Here is an 18,697-nt window from a genome sequence, read left to right on the forward strand (position 1 = left end):
CGAGGCTGGTGAGGGAGGTGGTCAGCAACTTCAAGTCTTGAGTAAGAAGTTTGCCTTCTCTCTAATCCAGAGAAGCCACCGGAAGCTGGGCATGGATGAGACCAAGGCAGATACTGTAATTAGTAAGCTTCAGAGGTCCAACGTCTTGTGTCACCAGGCAAACAAAGGTCAGGGAGAAAAAGTAGTGAGTCTCTGAGATCACACAACAAGGACCAGGGCCCAGGCCAGGACCTCCGCCAGTACTGGATCCAGCTCAAATGACTCCTTGGGTCCAGTTTGTGGCCCCACAAAAAGAAGTTCCTGGAATTTTTCATATATATTTATATTTTCCTGATTAGAAAATATAGGTCATTGTAGAGCATTTTTAAACCATAGAAATACAAAGAAAATATAATCACCTATAATCCCACCATCCAAAGATAATCACCTTTAGTGTTGTGATGTATTTCCTCCACATGTATTCCACCTAAAATTGTATATCATGGTCAGGTGTGGTGGCTCCCATCTGTAATCCTAGCACTTTGGGAAGCCAAGGTAGGAGAATCAGTTACGGTCAGGAGTTTGAGGCCAGCCTGAGCAACATAGTGAGACCTCATCTCTAGAAAAAGAAAAACATTGGCAGATGTGGTGGCACACACCTGTAGTCCCAGCCACCCAGGAGGCTAAGGCGGGAGGATCGCTTCAGCCCATGAATTGGAGGTTGTAGTGAGCTGTGATGACACCACGCAACAGAGTGAAACCCTGTCTCAAAAATATAAATAATAATTTATATAATCATTGAGTTAGAATTATATTGTAAATAGGTTTCATGTTTCACCTTTTCCCTTTAAAATTGTGTTTTATGAGGAAGGACAGTTTTTAACGCAGAAGAAACTCTAGAAAACCTTTTCCTTTAAAAAAAAAAAAGTGCAAAGCCCTAGTCTGCAGTGGTTGCGAGGACATCCGGTGGGGCTGTAGGCTGGCTCTGTCACGAGCATCCGGTGTGAGCTTCAAGGCAGCGGCTGTGGCCAGGTCCTGTTCTCTCCTGGCCCGGCTGCAGCCTCTTGCCTATGAGCAAGACAGGGTTTTGACACGTCTTCACTCACTCTTCCTACCCCAGCACAGGACACTGTGATCATCCACCCCATCAAAAGGCATGTGGGGTTGTGATTGTTATTGTTCATTAATAACAACAGCATCTCAATCTGTGCAGCACAATGTTTTCTCGTATGTCATCTCACCTAAGACTCACACACCCTGTGAGGCAGAAAGGAGAGTGCTGTTATACCCATTTTACAGATGAAGAAGCTGAGGCTGCAAGAGGTCTGGTGGCTTCGTGCCACATAGTTTAAGTGGCCCAGTGGGGACTTTACACAGATCTGGCTGGCATCCAATTCGGTGTGTGTGTGTGTTTTTTTGTTTTTGTTTTTTTTTTACATTATTTTTGCTTCTAGTACTAGCTGTTCCTGAGCCAAACTGTATCCCCTTAGTGAGGCCAAGAACTGAAAGTGTTCTGAGTACTATGGGTGGTGGAGAGGCTACAGAACTCCTCCCTGGGAGTCTCAAGCTGAACCTCTCGGGCTCTGACTGGCTGTCCCGGGTGGCCTGACCTCACGGCAGCTCCTGTAGCAACTTGGAGGCAGCATCTCATTCATTGGAGGTTTCGGGAGTGGGTTCAGAGGGGCAGCTGTTTCCTGTGGAGATGCTCAGCAAGGGCACTGTCCTTGAGGCGCCCTTCTTGAACGGCCCAGGTCCTGGAGGCCTACGGCCTGCCCAGGCCTCCTGAGTCGAGCTTCTCCCCGATGGATGGATCTCCCACAGAGGGGCTGTGGGGCCCTGCAAGGCTGATGCAGGGATTTTTGGCAGCTGCATCCCCCAGGTGGTTTCCCAATGTGTTTAGTTTCCTGTTGCTGCCATAACAAACTATCATAAACGTAGGGCTCAAAACAACATAAAATTATTATCTTATAGTTCTGTAGGTCAGATGTCCAGAATAAGTCTCACTGGGCTATACTCAAGGTGTCAGCAGGGCTGCATTCCTCCCTGTGACCTCTAGTAGAGAGTCCCTCTCCCTGCCCTTTGCAGTGTTTGGAGGCCGCCTGCATTCCATGGCCTGTGGTTCCTTCCTCTGTCTTCAAAGCCAGCGATGATGGCTGGTCGAGTCTTTCACATAATGCTGTCTCTGGTTCTGACTCTTCTGCCTCCCCCTTCCCGGTCTAAGGACTCTGTGATGACACTGGGCCCACTCAGATCATCCAGGGTAATCTATGGTAAAGTGAGCTGATTAGCAACTGTAATTCCATCTGCAACTGTAAGGCCCCTTTGCCATGTAACCACATATTCCATGCACTAGGACAGAGACATCTTTTTTCCTCTGTGGACCATTATTCTGCCTAACATAGCCAGCCTCTCCTCTGGGTTTTAAGGGCCCTGTCCTCATGCATAGATAGTGGGCCAGGACAGACCACAGTCAGGATGTCCTCGCCATTGTCATTGAGGCCCTTTCTGCCCATTTCTTTCCCACCTGCCTGTTCTTCATTCAGGTCACCGTGTCCTGGACTCCTCTCCTTCCATCCTGGACTCCTAGTCTTCGGTAGGGAGGATCTGGGCAGGAAGTGCCAGGGTGTGGTGGTGGAGGAGGGGAGGTTGGATGCACCAGGCTGGGGGGGCCCAGGGACAGAAGCCTTCCCATTCGGACACCTGCGCTTTGCAGGGGCTGGGCCTGACCCTGGCCTTGAGGGCACACTCAGGCCTGAGGGTGGCTCCAGGGCTGGAGGGGCAGCCAGCCAAGCATTGGAGCCCTTTCACTGTGCATCCCTGGCTGCCCCTAACAACCAGAATTCACCTGGGCCTTAGGCTTTGGCAGCTCCCCAGCCAGGCCTCTGTCCCTGGGCTGCTTAGTGAGGGCCTGGGGGATCCAGGACCCCAGAGGAGGGCCCGTGGGCACTGTAGGGCAGGAGGGGCTGGACAAAGCCTTTGGCCATCAGGTAGGGTGGCCAGCTGCTCTGGCTCACCTGGGACATTCCTAGTTTTAGCACTGAAAGTTCCAAATCCCAGGAAACTCTTCAGTCCCGAGCAAACCAGTACATTTGGTCACTTTATCTCCAAGGCCTTTGTACCTGCTAATCTACTCCCAGTCACCTCTGCAGCCTGCACTGCCAGCCCTTTGGACTCCTGGGTGCTGGGGAGAACTGGGTGCTCAGGGAAGGCCCCAAGCCATTGCCAGGAAAGTGCAGACTCCTGCCTGCAGCATCCTTAGCAGAGGCATCACCTGTGCACTCTGCGCCTGTGTCTGCAGGGGACAGAGCTCCTAGGCACATGCACAGGGAGCTCTCGCCTGAGTCTCTAAGAATTTAACAGCCTGGTTACTTCTGGGTGGTATATTGCAGGTGGCTTTAATGAATGTTTTTATTTGCTTATCTATGTTTTTACTCTTTGTACAATTAAACCAAGTTCCTTTTCTTATATACATTTTTAATAAAGGAAAGTCATTAATGACTCAGCCTTGCATCTCCAGCCCTGTGGAGGGGCAGGCCATGCTGCATGCCGTGCGCCGCCCACACACTCGCCTCGCTCTGGGGACTTTGACCTGGGCTGCTGGCTGGTCATGGCCTGTTCCACCCGGGGGTTGACTGAAGAGGCAGGGCTAGCTACCCCTCTGTGCCTTCCCTGCCCCTCAGCCTGCTCCCCTGCACCCCAGAGACCAGCCTGGCTTGTCTCCCAGGAAGGACTCAGGAGCCAGGTGTGCTCACAGTCAGTGAGCAGCTGCTGACTGCAGGGTCTTGCTGACCGGGAGGAGATGCTCTGAAGCATCAATCCCGACCGAGCACTGTAAGAATATGGAGGAGACGAGCTGCTTGCCCCTGGGAGCTTCTAGTCCGGGTAGAGAGAGTAGACACCCTGCAGACCACGTGAGGAGTGGCAGACAGGAAGGGACAGGCCTTGGATGGTAAGGCTTTGCCTGTGACAGCTATTAGATGAGGGAGGACCCTGGGGCTATACTGCACACATCTTAGTATGGCCGGAGACCGAAGATAGGGTCCTCCTGAGTGAGCTGCTGCAGGCCCCTCTCCAAGCCCAGGGGTGATGGTCTCCTGGGCCGGCATGCTAGCTGGGGTGGCTTTCCCTGAGGAAAGCCTGCGTGAGTCTGCACGCCCACCTGCTGAGTGCAGTGGCTAGCCAGCTGTCAGGGTGCTGCATTTCCTCAAAGATCAAGAAGCCAGGAATTAGACCCACCAGAGCCAGGGTCTGGCCCCAGCCTGTGGCGAGGAGGTAGGATGCACCCTTGAGTGGTCCTGGCTCTTACAGTCACCCAGAGTCCAGACCTCTGAAGAAGCCCAGGACCCAGCAAAGGGGCTGGTTTTGAGCAGAATAGGTTGCCTTGCTCAGACATAAAGGCAGCTGAACAGTCCCTTTTGATGCCTGGGGCTGAGATAAGGCCTGGCAGGCCAGAGTCCCCTGGAGCTGGAGCAGGTTTGCAAACAAGCCTATGTAGCTAGGCTGCCAAGTGACAAGCTGTCTATACCCAGCCCCTGAGGCCTCCCCCCTGAATCTACAGGTGGCCCCCAGAGCATAGGTGGGGCATCACTTCTCTTAAGGACCAAGCCACACCCCTCCTGGCAGGGCCCTCGGGCCTGTAGCAACAGAGCCATGTGGCCTGGGGTGTCGGGTGTGTGTTGTGGGGAGGGGCAGGGGAGCTACAGGCTAGGGCAGCAGTGCAGCTTTTGCTGCCTTCCCTCAACGTCCCCAGGTGTTTTCTTAGTACACGTGTTGGTGCCCTACGCCTTGCCAGTTCTCCCAAACTTCCTTGCCAGGCCTCAGTTTTCTCCTCTGCAGGGAGCCTGATACTGTGGAACCAACCTGGGTTCTGGACACAGACAAGTGTGGGTTGGAATCCAGGCTCTGTGCTGATTGACTGAGTCAAGCCGGGCAAGCCCCACTCACCTGGGGAGCACTGGTTTCCTGGTCTATGAACAGGAGGCTGTGGTGGTGCCAGCGAGAGGGTGCATGTGAGGTGCTTGGCGCAGCGCCCAGCACAGAGTGAGCACTGAGGTCCGTGTTGTCATTATCAAGCCAGACTTCAAGGTCTTTTCCAGTCCTGCTCATTTCTGAGTGGAAAGGTTAGTACTGAGTTCCAGCAAATTTCATACATCCTCAACGTGGAGGGTTAGCCACGTCCAGGTTAAGAAACAGTATTGGGTTTGACAGAGACAAAAGCTTCCTGTGCGGTCATCGTGTTAGCCCTGGGTGCTCCCACAAGACTGCCTGCAGGAATCCGGACCCGTCCAATGCAGAGCGGGTTTTTCAATCTGTGCAAACGGTGTGCAAGGAGAACAATGGTCCCAGAGGATGACAACCTGGGCATGACCCAGCCCTGCCAACCAGGGCTGGGTCCTAGAGACCCAGTCCTTTTCCTAGAGAAAAGGACTCCACCTCCAGCCAGAGTCAGGGCTTTTCCCAGGATTTCAGTCCTGTCCTTGGCAGGCCCTACAGGACGCTTCCGAGGGAGATACAACACCCTGCCGGGCACAGCGCACTGAGAGCTGTTGAAAGCTGATATGCCAAGAAGGGATGGTTTGCATATTAGGCTCTAGCGTTCTTCTTGCTGCCAAGTGAGCTGAAAGAATGAACCAGCCCAATTAAAGTGACACCTTTCATGGAAGGCAAGGAAACCTGTGTGACTAACGAGAAATGCCCTTGAACATCTGTGAACTCTGCCCAACAGAGGAGGTCTAGCTGGGGTGGCTGAGCCCAGCCCCACCATGCCAGTTCACCCCAGTGGAAAGTGGTCCTTTATGACAGTGATGTCATCACAACCCCAACAAAACATCTTTCAATTACCTCCCTGCTCCCTCGATCAAGAGCTTCCACCATGAGTGCTTAGCCTGAAACTCTTTGGAATGAACCACAAAAGCTTTGGCAGGTCCTTCAAATGGTCTTAAATTATTAGGTTTAAATTTGGTTCAGATCACCCTGATATTGCTTCATTTCAGGCATTGTTTAGCCAATGAGTTAATAGTGTCAGCTGCCATCACCTTTAGGTGAGCAGTCAGACTTTATTTTGTTCCTCTTCCAAGAAAGGGCTGGGGTCCCGGTGGGACATGGTGGAACAGCTCTCTATCCCGGAAGGTCTGGCTCCATCCCACAATACTCCACCAGGCTTGGTCCTGACGACCCAGCTCCCTTGTGATGAGGGATAGGGGTAGTGCCGAGTTTTGAGGTCCCGTCCTGGATATTCTAAGGAGTTGTTCCAAATCATTCAGGACTCTTGTGATCAGAAAAGGTGGAGGAGGTCAGGACTTCACCTTGGTTCTGGAGATTGGAAGCTGATGGACATAATTCCTCTCACGTTTTGGTGACTTACAAGTGATGAACTTCGCTTATGAGAACTTGAGAGATTTCCACAGCTGCCTGGACTTCACCATACCCACTGCCTCCTCTCCATCAGGGATTAGGTTGAGGACAGGAGAAGGGAGAAGCCAGAGCAGGCCTGCTGCCTTTTCTGGGTTGTGTTCCTTCCTTGCCATCACTCTTCAACCCACTCTACCTTGCTTCCTGCCACTGCCTGCTGTCACTAACTGGAGAAGCCACCCATTAGAAAACACCAGACGGGAGCCGCAGGAGGCTGGCCACCTCACTCTGAATCTTCTTGGAAAAGGCTGAGCCCTGCAGGAGCTAGAAAAGGCCATCTTGTCCATCCCTCTGCCTGCAGGTGAGGCTCTCTTGAAAACTCCAAGTGGGCCTTCTGCTGGGCAGGGCTTGACGGGGGCCTGTGCGGCATCCACGTGCAGATACACACCCGGCAGGAGTCCTCCTGCCACTCACACGACATCTCCGAGGTCAGGGAACAGCACTTCCTGAGCTTGGAAGAGAACAAACGTGTCAGGCTGACCTCTGCCCATTTTGCAGTTTTCTCATCATTTTCTCACTCAGCCTTCCTTTCCCAAGGGCCTATAAGTCCTTCCAGAGGGCTGGGCCCAGTGAGCAAGGCTCACTCATGTGGTTTCTGGGACTGAGTATAGGGAAGATGTTGATAGTGCTCTTGTTCCCTGAGCAATGCTCTTACTGCCATGACCCCATTCCCTAGACAATACCGGTGGTGCCAGCTGGCGTCCCTTGGCCAACCTGCCTCCCGCTGGGTCCTGTGTGTGCCCTGAGGCCAGACACTAGCAAGGAAAAGCCCATGTCCAGACTTTCTACCCTCAGACATTCTGTGACTTGGCCATCTGAAGGGGGCACTGTTGTGTCAGTGGTTCCCAAACTATGGTCTTCAGAAACAGTTTTGATCAAATATACCCTTTCATAGAGATTGTGTGCATTGTTAGCTCGGCCAAAGTCCTGCATCATGTGAGGTCAGCCGAAGTTTTCCTAACGCATCTGTGCACCGACCTGCTTCACACTGCACTGCAGGAGCAGCGTTCAGCACCAACAGTTACTGTTGGCTATCAAGATATAAAATACTCTCCAACTGGCAGGTGACTAGCCAAGCCCCTGTCCCCAGTGCCCTCCAGCCATCCAAGCCCCTCTCCCTCAGATCTGCTCCCAATCCAGGATCTGTCTACACTGTCCAATATGGTAACCACTAGCCACATGTGGCTATTTAAATTTCGATTAAATAAAACTGAAAATTCAGTCCCTCCATTGCACTGGCCACATTCCATGTGCTCAGCTGGCACATGTGGCAAGTGCAGTGGCTGTGTATTGAACAGTGCAGAGAAAACATCTATCACTGTAAAAATTAGACGGCAAGTAAGGCCCAGCACCGCAGCCATCAGGACTTTTCTCGGGCTGGTGTCTGTTCTGATTGTGACTGTCATAACAACTAACCTTTTGGAGTAGCACCTGTGTGTTCCCCAGGACACACAGTCTATGCACATTCCCCAGAACTGAAAACCTAACACCTCCAGACCCCGGTATCAACTTACAGCCATGCCTACAAAGTTCGGGGCAAATGACCTTGTTTACGTGAGTGTGTCCCTGTGACAGGACTGGGCCCTCCCCGCCATCTTTCCATGAACACAGATGAAAGGATTTTACAACAGACGTGTGTCCCCGCTCACCCTAAAGCCAAGCTCAGGCAGGATGCCAATAGTGAGTCCATCACAACGTTTCCATAAAATGTGGAACATCTGCAATTTCTCTCTAAATAAAAGGCCACACCACTTGTAAACAATTAACTTTTTATAAAAAGACAAATCTACATATTATACACGTCATATGTGGTCACACATGACTTAGTGGTTAGATGGCATTTCCAATTTTTAAAGTCACACCAAGGCGCTCACCCTTCCCTCCCTGGGCCTGCTGCGGGCTGTGGGGCTGCAGGGGTGGTGGACGCCAGGCAAGGCACTGTATAAATAAACGCAAAGGCCGGGAGATTGGGGAGCGTTAGTGTACACCTCTGATCAGAAATGTGGCGATGTCCACAAGAAAAAGTGCCGTGTTTTTCCCACGCCCCTAAGCCAGAGCAGGGCACAGGGCGGAGCTCCTTGGAGGCTAAGGCAGCCAGGCCCTGCCGGACTCTGTCTTCCTTCACATTTCACTGGCTCTAGAACAGTCCCAGGGCTCAGCTGGGAAGGGATGTGGTTCTTTGGGAATAGGATTCACTTAGTGCAACTGTCTTTTAGTGCAGAGCCAGCCCTGGGACTGGTGCTGTGCTCTTCTGAGGTCACTGTCTGTCCGCCTCCGAGCCAGCCAGTGACAGTGACACCCTCTTCCAGGCAGCTGGGCTCACAGGGAAAAGCTTGAGGCTGACTCTTCTGAGTCCCCCACCTGACACAGCAGTCTCAGAGCCCCATCGTCCCAGGACACAGGGCCAGCTTTATCCCATGAGACAAAGCCAGACCTGGCCTGCCAGAGGCCCCGAGAGGCCACTGACTCAAAGGGGAGGCCCCACCCCACTTGACAGTGAGGTCACACTGGGCTAAGTCGAGGGGCCCACAGGAGTCCAGTGTCTCTGCTCCACAGCCATCATGCTGCCAGGCCCTGCCTGCCTAGGGTATCCGAGGGGGCCAGGCCCAGCTACGGCACACACGGAATGGCCTGGATGGAGGTCATCCTGACCGGGGGCAGCACGCTGTCCAGCCAGCTGGAGTCCATGTTCTTCAGATCTGTGAAGACACGGTGTAGGCTCAGCCCGATATCCCCTAGAAGATGTGAACAAGGTTGTGTGAGGATGGGGAATGGAGGAATGAGGTGTGCTCCCCCACCCCACACAGCCCTTTCCCCCAGGCCACAGACACGGCCTCTGCTCCCCACACCACAGCAGCGAGCACCCACTCATCCTCAGGCAACCCTCAGGGCATGGGAGCAGTGGCTAGCTCACTAGCTGTGTGCTAGTTCAGGAAGGATGCTGCTGTACCTCATGGCTCCCTGGCCCTGCTCCCAAGGCTTCCCCACCCCCACATGGTTCTTCCTTCTCTAAGGAGCCCTAAGGATCCAGGGGCTTCTTACCGCCAGGACTGTCAATGTCTGACACCTCTTTGCAGCTGAACTCTCCGTACATGGAAGTGGGCTGGGCTCCAGGTTCGTTGAGCAGGTACCCCTTCCCATCCACGCTGGTCGGCTGCCACTCCGACTGCTCGAAAAGCTGGGGACAGAGGAGCAAAAACCGTCAGCCCCCTTCTAGTGCAGACTCACCTGTGACCCTGCCCTCAGTGAGCCAGCTCTTCCAGCTGGATTACACCCTTGGCCGTGTTCACATCCTCAGATGGACACACTCAGGATGAGGGCCTGAGGGGCAGGGGCAGAAGTGCACGCTGGCACTGACCCTGCATTCATTCCCACTCCTCCCACATCCGCCCTCTGGCTCGGCATCTCCAGGACTTCCCTCTCAATCATGTGGGGACACAGCAACTGGAAGTGTGGCTTAAAGCAAAAGGTTAGCATAACAAGTCAAGAAAAGATGACTGAAAAGCTAGAGATAAGGAACTCAGCCCATCTCTCCATTTTCTGGGCAACGGAGCAGAGCCAGGGCACAACTATGGCAAAAACGTTTTTATATTCAATTTTAAAACTTATCAAAACACCTAGAAGATAATTTGCCAGCTTTCTTTTCTTTATAAGCCACATTATAAGATCCCAAAGGCTGATTATTGGAACCTGATGTGCATTTCCCGGACTAGCAGGGCTGGGGCATGTTAGGGCAAAGGACACAGGCCAGGGCCCAGCGATGGTGGGGCTGACTCACAGAGCTGTCTGAGGCCCCAAGGTTTGCTCGAGGCTAGCCTCTTGGAGACCAGGCCTCCTACCTGCCCACACTGTCCACGGTGTCTGTCCCACCAGCCAACCACGTGAATGTGGCACTTGTGGGACAAGACAAGCAGTGGGGTGACAACAGTAGCGCCGACCCTCTGATTTGGAAGTTCACTGGTTGGTTCTCCCTCTGCTCACTAAGAAACTCTACCTCAAGAGAGTGCCCAGGTAGAGAGGGCCTTTACCTTCATGATGTCATCAGTTAACTTCCCTTCCTCATCCTCATCCGTGGCAGCTGTGGAAGGGACAAGTAGAGAAGTTGGCCAGCGGTCAGCTGCACTCACCCTGCAGTTCCAGCCCACTAAGTCCTTCTGCCCCTGCACACGCACACACACAGCCCTCCCTGCAGACCCGCCTGCCATGAAGACTCCACAATAGGACACTGGCCTGGTGACTCAGCCTCTTAAATTCTGAAGCCAAGCCTCTTCCTACCCCTCACTTCCTTCCTCACCCTCAGACGCTGGCTGCAGAGAAGCATGAGAACCAGCAACCTGCGACCAAAATGCAGCCCCTGAACCCCTCCCTCTCTGTACTAGCCCACCACAGCCCTGCAGCCCAGCCTAAGTGGCCTCCCTAGTGTCCAGGCAGCGTCCTCAGCCCCGTGGGGTAGGGGTGGGCAAGCTCGATGCCAGGGGGAGTTCTGAGCATCTTCTCCCTCAGGACGTGCTTCCCAGGACCCTAACAGGCAGGCAGGCCAGGCCCAGTAGCACCAACCTTCTGAGGCGGAGGGCATGGGTGACACCTGGAAGCTGTACAGGTCACTGGTGCTATCTGGCACAACTTCCAGCGGGATTTGCCAGTCGGGGAGAGTGCTACTGACGACACATGGTGACAGCGCTGGGGAACAGCAAAAGCCACAGGTCACAACTGTGTGCTTTCTTACTTTGCAAGACACCCAGCATCCCCACCCCGCAGCCTGCTCTAACAGGCCACCATCTGCTAGCACCATGCTTTCTAGATCCAAGAGAAAGAGCCCTCCCAGTGGCCTGTGGGTCTCCTGCCAGACCCAGCCCATCTCACCTGGAGTCAGGTCTACATCCAAGTCCTGCCCCACATAGCCCTGAGCAGTGTAGCTGCTGTGGTCGTCAGGCAGAGTGGAGCTGCTGAGTCCGTCAGAGAAGGTATCAGGGCTGGAATCCCCATATGACTGTGGAGGGAGAAAGATGCTTAGGCCCAGGCCTGTCAAAGCACCTCTGCCACTGTGCACCTGACCCATGGGTGACAAAAGGCCAGGCTGCTTAGGACCACACTCACCTTCCTCTTGGCCTTGCTCTTAGCATCTCGGCTAGACTTGGACTTTCTCTCTGTGGAGCAGACAGGCTGTCAGCCTTGGTACAGGCACACCAGCCCCAGCTGACCTTCTTTCACCCTCCCTCCGAGGCCTTTCCAAGGACCCAGAGCCCTTGGGTACCTTTCCTCTGGTTCTTGGTGAGAGGCGGGAGCATCCGGTACACCCGCACTGCAGAGCTGCCCTTGTTCCTGCTCTGGTCCTTCACCTCCTCAATATCTGGCAGGGAGTTCATGGCACAGCGAAAGTTGGCCTTCCACGTCTTGGGATCTGGCTCCTTTTCCCCTGCTTTGTATCGGCCTAGAGGGCAGGAGAGCAAAGACAATCATCAGGACCATGGGCAGAGATCCTCAGCTGCCCTAGCCAAGAAGGAAGAAGGCAAGAGTAGCCCTGAGCTCTCATGCTGCCAGAAACCCACACTGGTCAAACCAGCAGGTGTTCTTCAGGGACGCTTTGAAGGCCCTAGGCCCTGGGCTTCTCCAATGCCCAGGCTTGGCTCCAGCACATCCAGCAGGCCCCAGTGAAGGGCCCAGCCAGCACTGGAGGGCTCATATCTGCAGAAGTGTGTCTCTGTATCCTGGACCACACCTAGTCTTCCTGCTTGGAACACGAATGGCCAGAGAGTAGGGATTGGAGCTTATCTGATATTTCCAAACACAGGAGTGGGCACAGAGTGGGCAGCAAAGAACAGTTTCTACTGATAGGTAGGCTGATGGTTCTGACATGGGCCAAGGGACCCATCCCTCAAGGATAAAGGGAGGCCACCAAGCAGATGGGCCTTGAGACAAGGACCTTAGTCAACATCAAGAAAAAGTAAGACCTGGGTCTCTTTCAGTGCCCTGACTTACAGCTGCTTTTGCCAGGGGAAAAGCAAATTATTATTCTAGCCAAAAAACTCCCTGAAGCCACATTTTCTAAGATTTTGGCTTTACAAATCCCTTTGAGAATTTGCTGAAACGATGGATCCTCTCTCTCGTCTAGAAACACAGGTCTGTCCTTGAACCCCTTCCCAATAATTCTGCACACTATCTCAGGGAGCTCAGGGACCCCATTGAAGAGCCTGTGTTAACATTAGTGCCCCCCTTTGTCTCTTCTCCAGCCCTCCTGGGCCAGAGTCCCAGGCACACACCTGTGTGAATGGCCCAACTCCGGAACAGACAGGCATCCTTGTTGATGTCCCAGCCATGCTTGGCAGCATGCTTCCAAGGGATCTGGAAGATCATCTCTTCCTGAACAACGACACACATACATACAAGGCATGTCAGCTCAGAGACCATAGGTTTTGGGGCTGAGTCTGGGAAGAGGCTGACTTCCCCTTTTTACCCTGACATCTGGCTTGAATTGACCCATTCTAAAACTGGCTTAAACAGTCCGTTCTGTTTCTCTAAGCAGGAGTTTTAGGTTCTAATGAGCTGTGGCACCATCACCTCAGAAAAGACCTCCCTCTGCCTGTTACAGATTTGCTGGGACCCACACAGAGCATCCTCTCCCACAGCCCTGGTTCTGAAGCTCTGGGATGCTTCTCTCTAGCTTGCAAGCAGCAACATGGAAGAAAGAACTTCTTCCATTAGCAGGGATTGGTCTGGACCACTGGTTCCTATACAAGGTGTCCTGCTCACACCACTGAGGCAGCCCTGGGCCAGACTTGGATGCTGACCACCTGTGTGACTCTGGCACTGTCACTGTACCTCTTTGCCCCTCACAGTTTTCTCTGAAATGAGAAAACATACCTAAAAGAATGTTCTTTGAGAATTAAAATCAAAGCATGTGTGGTGACACAGCTATAAATATAAAGAGTAAGGTCTTACTGTTATTAACTGCTGGTTAATAGCATGGCTCCCTGAGCCTATTCAAATCTTGGCTCTACTGCTTTTTCTGTGATCTTATTATCTACCTCTCACTGCCTCAGTTTCCTAATCTGAAAGTGATCTTAATAGAATCTATCTTACAAGACCATTGTGAGGATTAAATAACACTATATAAGTAACATACTCAGCAGGGGACCAGGTGCATAGTGAGTATTCAGTGAGCGTTAACTATTATAATGAATACTGTTATTGCTATAAACTGTACAGGCTACAGGCTTCTTGGACCAGAGCAACTGGTACAAGATTAATTCTTCCATCCTCTGCTAAGCCAGCCACCTTCCTGCCCAGCAGGGCCTGCTTCCCTATCTCCTATGTGTCCCACGGGAGCCCTGCAGGATGCTGCGTGTGTTGGCAGGGGTCTTCCTCAGGAGAGACCAGAACTCAAGCTCTGCAGATGCTAGGAGAGTCTTGCTCGTGGAGACTGTCTCTCTAGGTGGGTGCCCTGGTCACACCTCAGGAAGGAGACAAGAGTCAGGCAAGCAGAGTCCAGGGCTGGGCCCTGCACACTCCCTACACGTAGGAGACCCACTAGGACACACATCTGCCTGTCCCCTTGTCACTTCTGTTTTTGAGCTGCATCTGAAGCTTTGGTCCCCCAAAAGTAAATGGGAAAAACTCAACGAGTTACACTCACTTTATTAATCCAGATCAACCCTGGGATTTGGTTGGAATTAATCTGCATCTCTAGCCAGGGTCTCATGCGCATTCGAGTGATGGGCATGTTGGCTGTAAAGAGAAGACAGAAAGCTCCAGTTTGGAACCTGTTGAACAGTCCTTGGGCACTGCCCTGCCCCACCCCAAAGCCACTTAGTTACCCTCCACTGCCCTCAGCCAGGTACTAGGGACTACAATCGTGGGGGAGGGGGCTGCAGTTGAATAAAACTGCACTCCAAGTCTTTTGCATATCTTGAGCAAAAACAAAAAACCCTCCAGCCCCTTTCCTCATCCCCTCCCAGCCAGTCCAAGTGACGGCTGCAGGATTTATGTGCAGGAAAAGAGACAAAATATACAGATATCTCAATACCAGAACTTTTCTCTCAAAATTCAAATCATTTGGGAAAGGAAGAGCTTCTTTGGCTTGATGTCAATGAGAAATTTCCCTGACTTGAGTTGTCGCCGCTAGCTGTGCACCTTCCCTAGTGGACACCCCCTCCCTCCCCCATCAGAAGCCATCCTCCGCCTCCCAGACGGCCCCAGTGCCCGCGACGCTAGCCCATCTGGCCCAGTCCCCCGGAGAAGGAGTCCAGGGAACACCTGTGGCGCCTTCTCCTGCAACCCCCTATAGGTCATAATCCCCTCCAGCCACCCGCGGCAGGAAGCCAGCCCTTGCCACCAACACAGGGAGCCCAAAACCTGGGCCTGGGCGCGGAGGTGGGACCTCGAAAGCCGGTGACACTGGGCGCCCACGCGTGGGCGGACACTCGAGTCCGCGGCACGGCGTGTGGATGCGTGCGACAAACGGCCCAGGCCGTCTGCAGGGCCTCGGCGGTTTCGCGCACACGGATCTGCGCCGGCAACCCTGGCCGGGTGGGCGGTCCACACCGCGGCCCGCCCTCCCCGCGCCGCGCTCGCTGCTCCCCGGCGCCCTCCCGAGCCGCGCGGGGCCCCGGCAACGCCGCGCGCCCGCGACTCCGCGGCTGGGGCTTTCGGCCCCCACTTCCTGGTGGCCCGCGCGCCTTTTGTTCGACGCCGCCGGTCCCCCGGGGCGGGCTCACCTCTGCTGCCGGGGCTGCGCGGCGAGGCGGGGGCTGCGGTGCGGGCGCGCGATTCCGGTGGAAGTGGGAGAGCGCAGAAGATGCCCGGGTCTTGGGCTGCTGCGCACGGCAGGCGCCAGCTGGGCTCGGCTCGGGCTAGCTCTGCTCGGCCGCCAGGCGCACGTCCTGCCTGCTTGGAGGAGAGGCGCGCTCTGCCGGGCCGCGGCGCGGGGAGAAGTCTAAACACTTAGCGGGATTCCCCCGGCCGGGCCCGGGCCCGCCCCCCGGAGCCGCGCGGGCGCCCATTGGCCGGCGCGCCGCGTCATTTCGGGGAAATCAGGCTGTTGTAGCGCTAGCGGCGAAGGGGAAGTACAGGGCGGCCGCTCCGCCCCACGCCCTCCGCAGGCGCCGCCGCCCCGGGGCGGCCGTGGGCCGGCCCCGCGCTCCGCCCCACCCCCACTGTCCCGGAAAGGCCAGTGCGCCCGCGGGCACTCCCCCGCCGTGCTCGCTCCTGCGACCGTCGCCTTCCCCTTCCTGGGGGGCGTCGGGGGCGAAGTGGGCTCATCTCTGTCTCCAATCTTGGTGAGGGGTCACCTGAGCATCTGCCGCCCTCTTCGAAGGACACTGGGACTGAATTCTGAAAACCAGCCTGGCTCCCCAAGCCGGCTAATGGAGTGTAAAGACGGGCAGGTTTCAGCCCTCACACTGCCCTGGTCTGGAGGAGGGACGCCCTCCCTACAGGCGGCTCACCTGCCCTGGGGAGGTTGAGACAGAAAGCCTCCAGGGCCGGGGTACTGAGTGGGCTGCTGGATGAGGGGAAACCCCAACCTGGCTGGTGCTGGCAGAGCCGGCCTGGGACTCAGAGCCTCAGTTTCCTCAACTACAAATAACAGTAGCCCTACCTTGCTGGTCTGCAGAGATGAGAAGAGATGATGCTTGCAAAGCACCGTGCCCCACGCAGATAGCATGCTGCATGGCTTCCAGTATCCCTGCCCCATGGTCTAACATCTCCGAGGTGATTCGCCACCCCTATTCCATCTGTATTCCTGAGACCAGCGATCCCCAACCTTTTTGGGACCAGGGACTGGTTTCAAGGTTTCACGGAAGACAGTTTTTCCATGGATGGGGGACGGAGGGGTGGCAGAGCTCTGCAGCCTGGTGGCTAGCAGGCCACGGACCAGTAAGGGCCGGTGCCCCGGGGGTTAGGGACCACAGCCTTATACTGTCCCTGGCTGGCATTAGGGAAAGGGAGAAAGAGAAAGGAGTTCAGAAAAGCCAGGACTGCTGAATGAGGGTAGGGGTCCAGCAGCTCTGGTCCCTCCTAACATTCCTGCATCAGGCCTCCTCCACAGCTTCACTGTGGCCCTTGCATGGGAGCTCCTCCATGGTAGAATTGGTGTCATCTCTGGGCCCCCATGGCTTGGCCCAGAGACTCTGTTCAGCATCTCGGAATTGCTCAGGGATGGCCCAGGCCAAAGGGTTGGAGAACCCAGGTCCCTGGGGGCCCTGTGCTAAGGTCAACAGCTTAACTCCCGTGTTTGAAACTAGTCCTTGTCCCACTTGCAGTTCTAGAGGTTGGGCTGTGCTCATTTTCCATACAGAACTCTGGTCCAGCAGGTGTCTTCCTTGTCTCCCCAAAGCTGCTGACTCAGAATTAAATCATTCTCCCCAGGCATGTAACTCCCCTCACCCCAGCTCTCTCTCCAGGGCAGCACCCCATTGATATAGGCTATAAATAAACACACTAGGGAAGCATTCCATCTGTCAGTCACTCTACTGCCTTTCTACCATGGAGGATATGCGTGTGTTCACCCAGTTCTGCTGCACCAGGATCTGAGTGCTGTGACTAAAGCCACACTTGGGCAAGCAGCCCAGGAGACCCTGCAGGAATGGTCAGAACTACTGACCAGTAGTGGTGGGTCCAGAGCCAGGAGAAGCAAGGAGCCTAGAGAAACTAAGGAAGGAGCCTAGCTGGGCATTAAGCAACATGGAAGGCACTGAGGCCCCAGAATGGAAAGTTGGGAGTTGAGGTACTTTGGCAAACGGGAGTGAGAACCTGCTACAGGGACCAAGACCTTCTAAGCAAGAAGAGCAGAAAACAAGTGACTCCCGAGTCCTGAAATCTGTTCTTGGTGCAACAAATGGATGCTTGTCATGTTCCTGAGAACCTGACTCAGACACTAGAAAATTCAGACTGAGATTAGGGAAAGGAAGTTTGCATCTCTTGTGGCCTGAGAAGTTGACCACAGTGATCCTGTGAAGGCACAGGGGGCTATAAAAAGTGCTTTGGAACAAAAACTTTAATTCACAGATATTCACCTGTGTGTGTGTATATATACAAAATGAGCATCTCTCCATGTCATGAAATGTACTTCTGCAATATCATTTGTAAAGGGTAAGTGCTATTCTATCATAAGGGTAAATAAAAATTTACCCAATTAATCCCCTATGGTAGGACATTTAGGTTATTTCCATTTTTTCATAATACAGACAACGCTGTTAGCTAAATTATTGCACACATTGATAATTTTTTGCTTAGGAAAAATTCCCCAGTGTTAGGATTTACCAGTGAAACTATCATTTCCATCTTTGAAGCGTTCTTTGACTTATTGTTAACTTTAGGAATTCTCATTTTATTTTGAAGCCTATAAGAATCTGCTTATCATAATTGGGGGTGCCATATTCCAAATCAGTGAAATAAACCTAAACCATGATTTTGTCATACCCAAAGTATCCAAAGTTTTTATTGTAACTGCTTTTGATGAATCTCATTCTAATAGGTATCACACATTCCCTGTGATGCTAAGCAGAACACATGGCCTCCTCTGTGCTCTTCTTAGTATTTCAGGCCAGCCCTTTTCATCCTCTGACTCAAAGTACTAGTCTTCTCCAATTCCAGCGATCTCCTCTGGGCAGATGGCCTCTAAACCCAAGCACTAGCTGCCTGCTGGACACTCCCCTACAATCCTATCCACAGATTCTCTGACTCACACACACATACAGAACTCTCCACATCCCTCACCCACACCCAGCGTTCCTACTCCTAATCCCCATCCTCTTCCCCCTCTTTGCCTCACCTCTTCCTCTGGGGCTTCCTTTTTTTTTTGAGACTGAGTCGCGCTTTGTTTCCCGGGCTAGAGTGAGTGCTGTGGCGTCAACGTAGCTCACAGCAACCACAAACTCCTGGGCTCAAGCAATCCTCCTGCCTCAGCCTCCCGAGTAGCTAGGACTACAGGCATGCGCCACCATGCCCGGCTAATTTTATATATATATATATATATATATATGTTGGCCAATTAATTTATTTCTATTTATAGTAGAGACGGGGTCTCGCTCTTGCTCAGGCTGGTTTCAAACTCCTGACCTCTAGCAATTCGCCCGCCTCGGGCTCCCAGAGTGCTAGGATTACAAGCGTGAGCCACTGCGCCCAGCCCCTCTGGGGCTTCCTTCCTTGCATCAGGTTATATTCACATTCCAGGACTAGACCGTCCCATCCTACCCTTGGGCTTCCCCCACTACCAGGACTGCCCAGGACAGTGAGGAAGACAGTGCCTCGCTGGAATAGCGCTCCCTAACATTTGCGTCCACCCCACACTCACATCTCTGCAGTCTTG

The 18,697-nt window shown here is 53.7% G+C and overlaps 2 protein-coding genes across 11 annotated transcripts in view; one reads left to right on the forward strand and one right to left on the reverse strand.

Annotated features, from left to right (window-relative positions):
* RAD50 (RAD50 double strand break repair protein) overlaps positions 1-18,697 on the forward strand; it is a 204,868-nt gene that overhangs the window by 59,819 nt on the left and 126,352 nt on the right. The gene's annotated exons all lie outside the window — the stretch shown is intronic.
* IRF1 (interferon regulatory factor 1) lies at positions 8,143-15,330 on the reverse strand. 5 transcript variants are annotated; one of them, XM_012762125.3, is made up of 10 exons: positions 15,105-15,330; positions 14,024-14,115; positions 12,651-12,750; positions 11,645-11,821; positions 11,488-11,537; positions 11,254-11,380; positions 10,948-11,070; positions 10,419-10,468; positions 9,433-9,568; positions 8,143-9,089 (listed from the first exon to the last, which is right to left on the reverse strand). In XM_012762125.3, exons 2-10 carry the CDS (start codon positions 14,108-14,110, stop codon positions 9,001-9,003), a joined length of 939 nt encoding a protein of 312 aa, XP_012617579.1. In that variant the 5' UTR covers positions 14,111-14,115; positions 15,105-15,330; the 3' UTR covers positions 8,143-9,000. The 5 variants fall into 5 exon arrangements, with proteins under 5 accessions (XP_012617579.1, XP_012617577.1, XP_075852134.1 ...); XM_012762123.3 differs by having other exon boundaries at positions 8,143-9,125; positions 15,105-15,326; XM_075996019.1 differs by lacking the exon at positions 14,024-14,115 and having other exon boundaries at positions 8,143-9,125; positions 15,105-15,329.

Source organism: Microcebus murinus, chromosome 21 (assembly GCF_040939455.1).
Source record: "Microcebus murinus isolate Inina chromosome 21, M.murinus_Inina_mat1.0, whole genome shotgun sequence".
Classification (NCBI taxonomy): domain Eukaryota; kingdom Metazoa; phylum Chordata; class Mammalia; order Primates; family Cheirogaleidae; genus Microcebus; species Microcebus murinus.

Coding starts and splice junctions, on each gene's coding strand:
- IRF1 (XM_012762123.3), bottom strand. CDS start 14,110: ATGCCCATCACTCGAATGCGCATGAGACCCTGGCTAGAGATGCAGATT. Junction 12,751..14,023: donor GGTTGATCTGGATTAATAAA/GTGAGTGTAACT, acceptor GTCGTTGTTCAG/GAAGAGATGATCTTCCAGAT. Junction 11,381..11,487: donor AGAGCAAGGCCAAGAGGAAG/GTGAGTGTGGTC, acceptor CTCCCTCCACAG/TCATATGGGGATTCCAGCCC.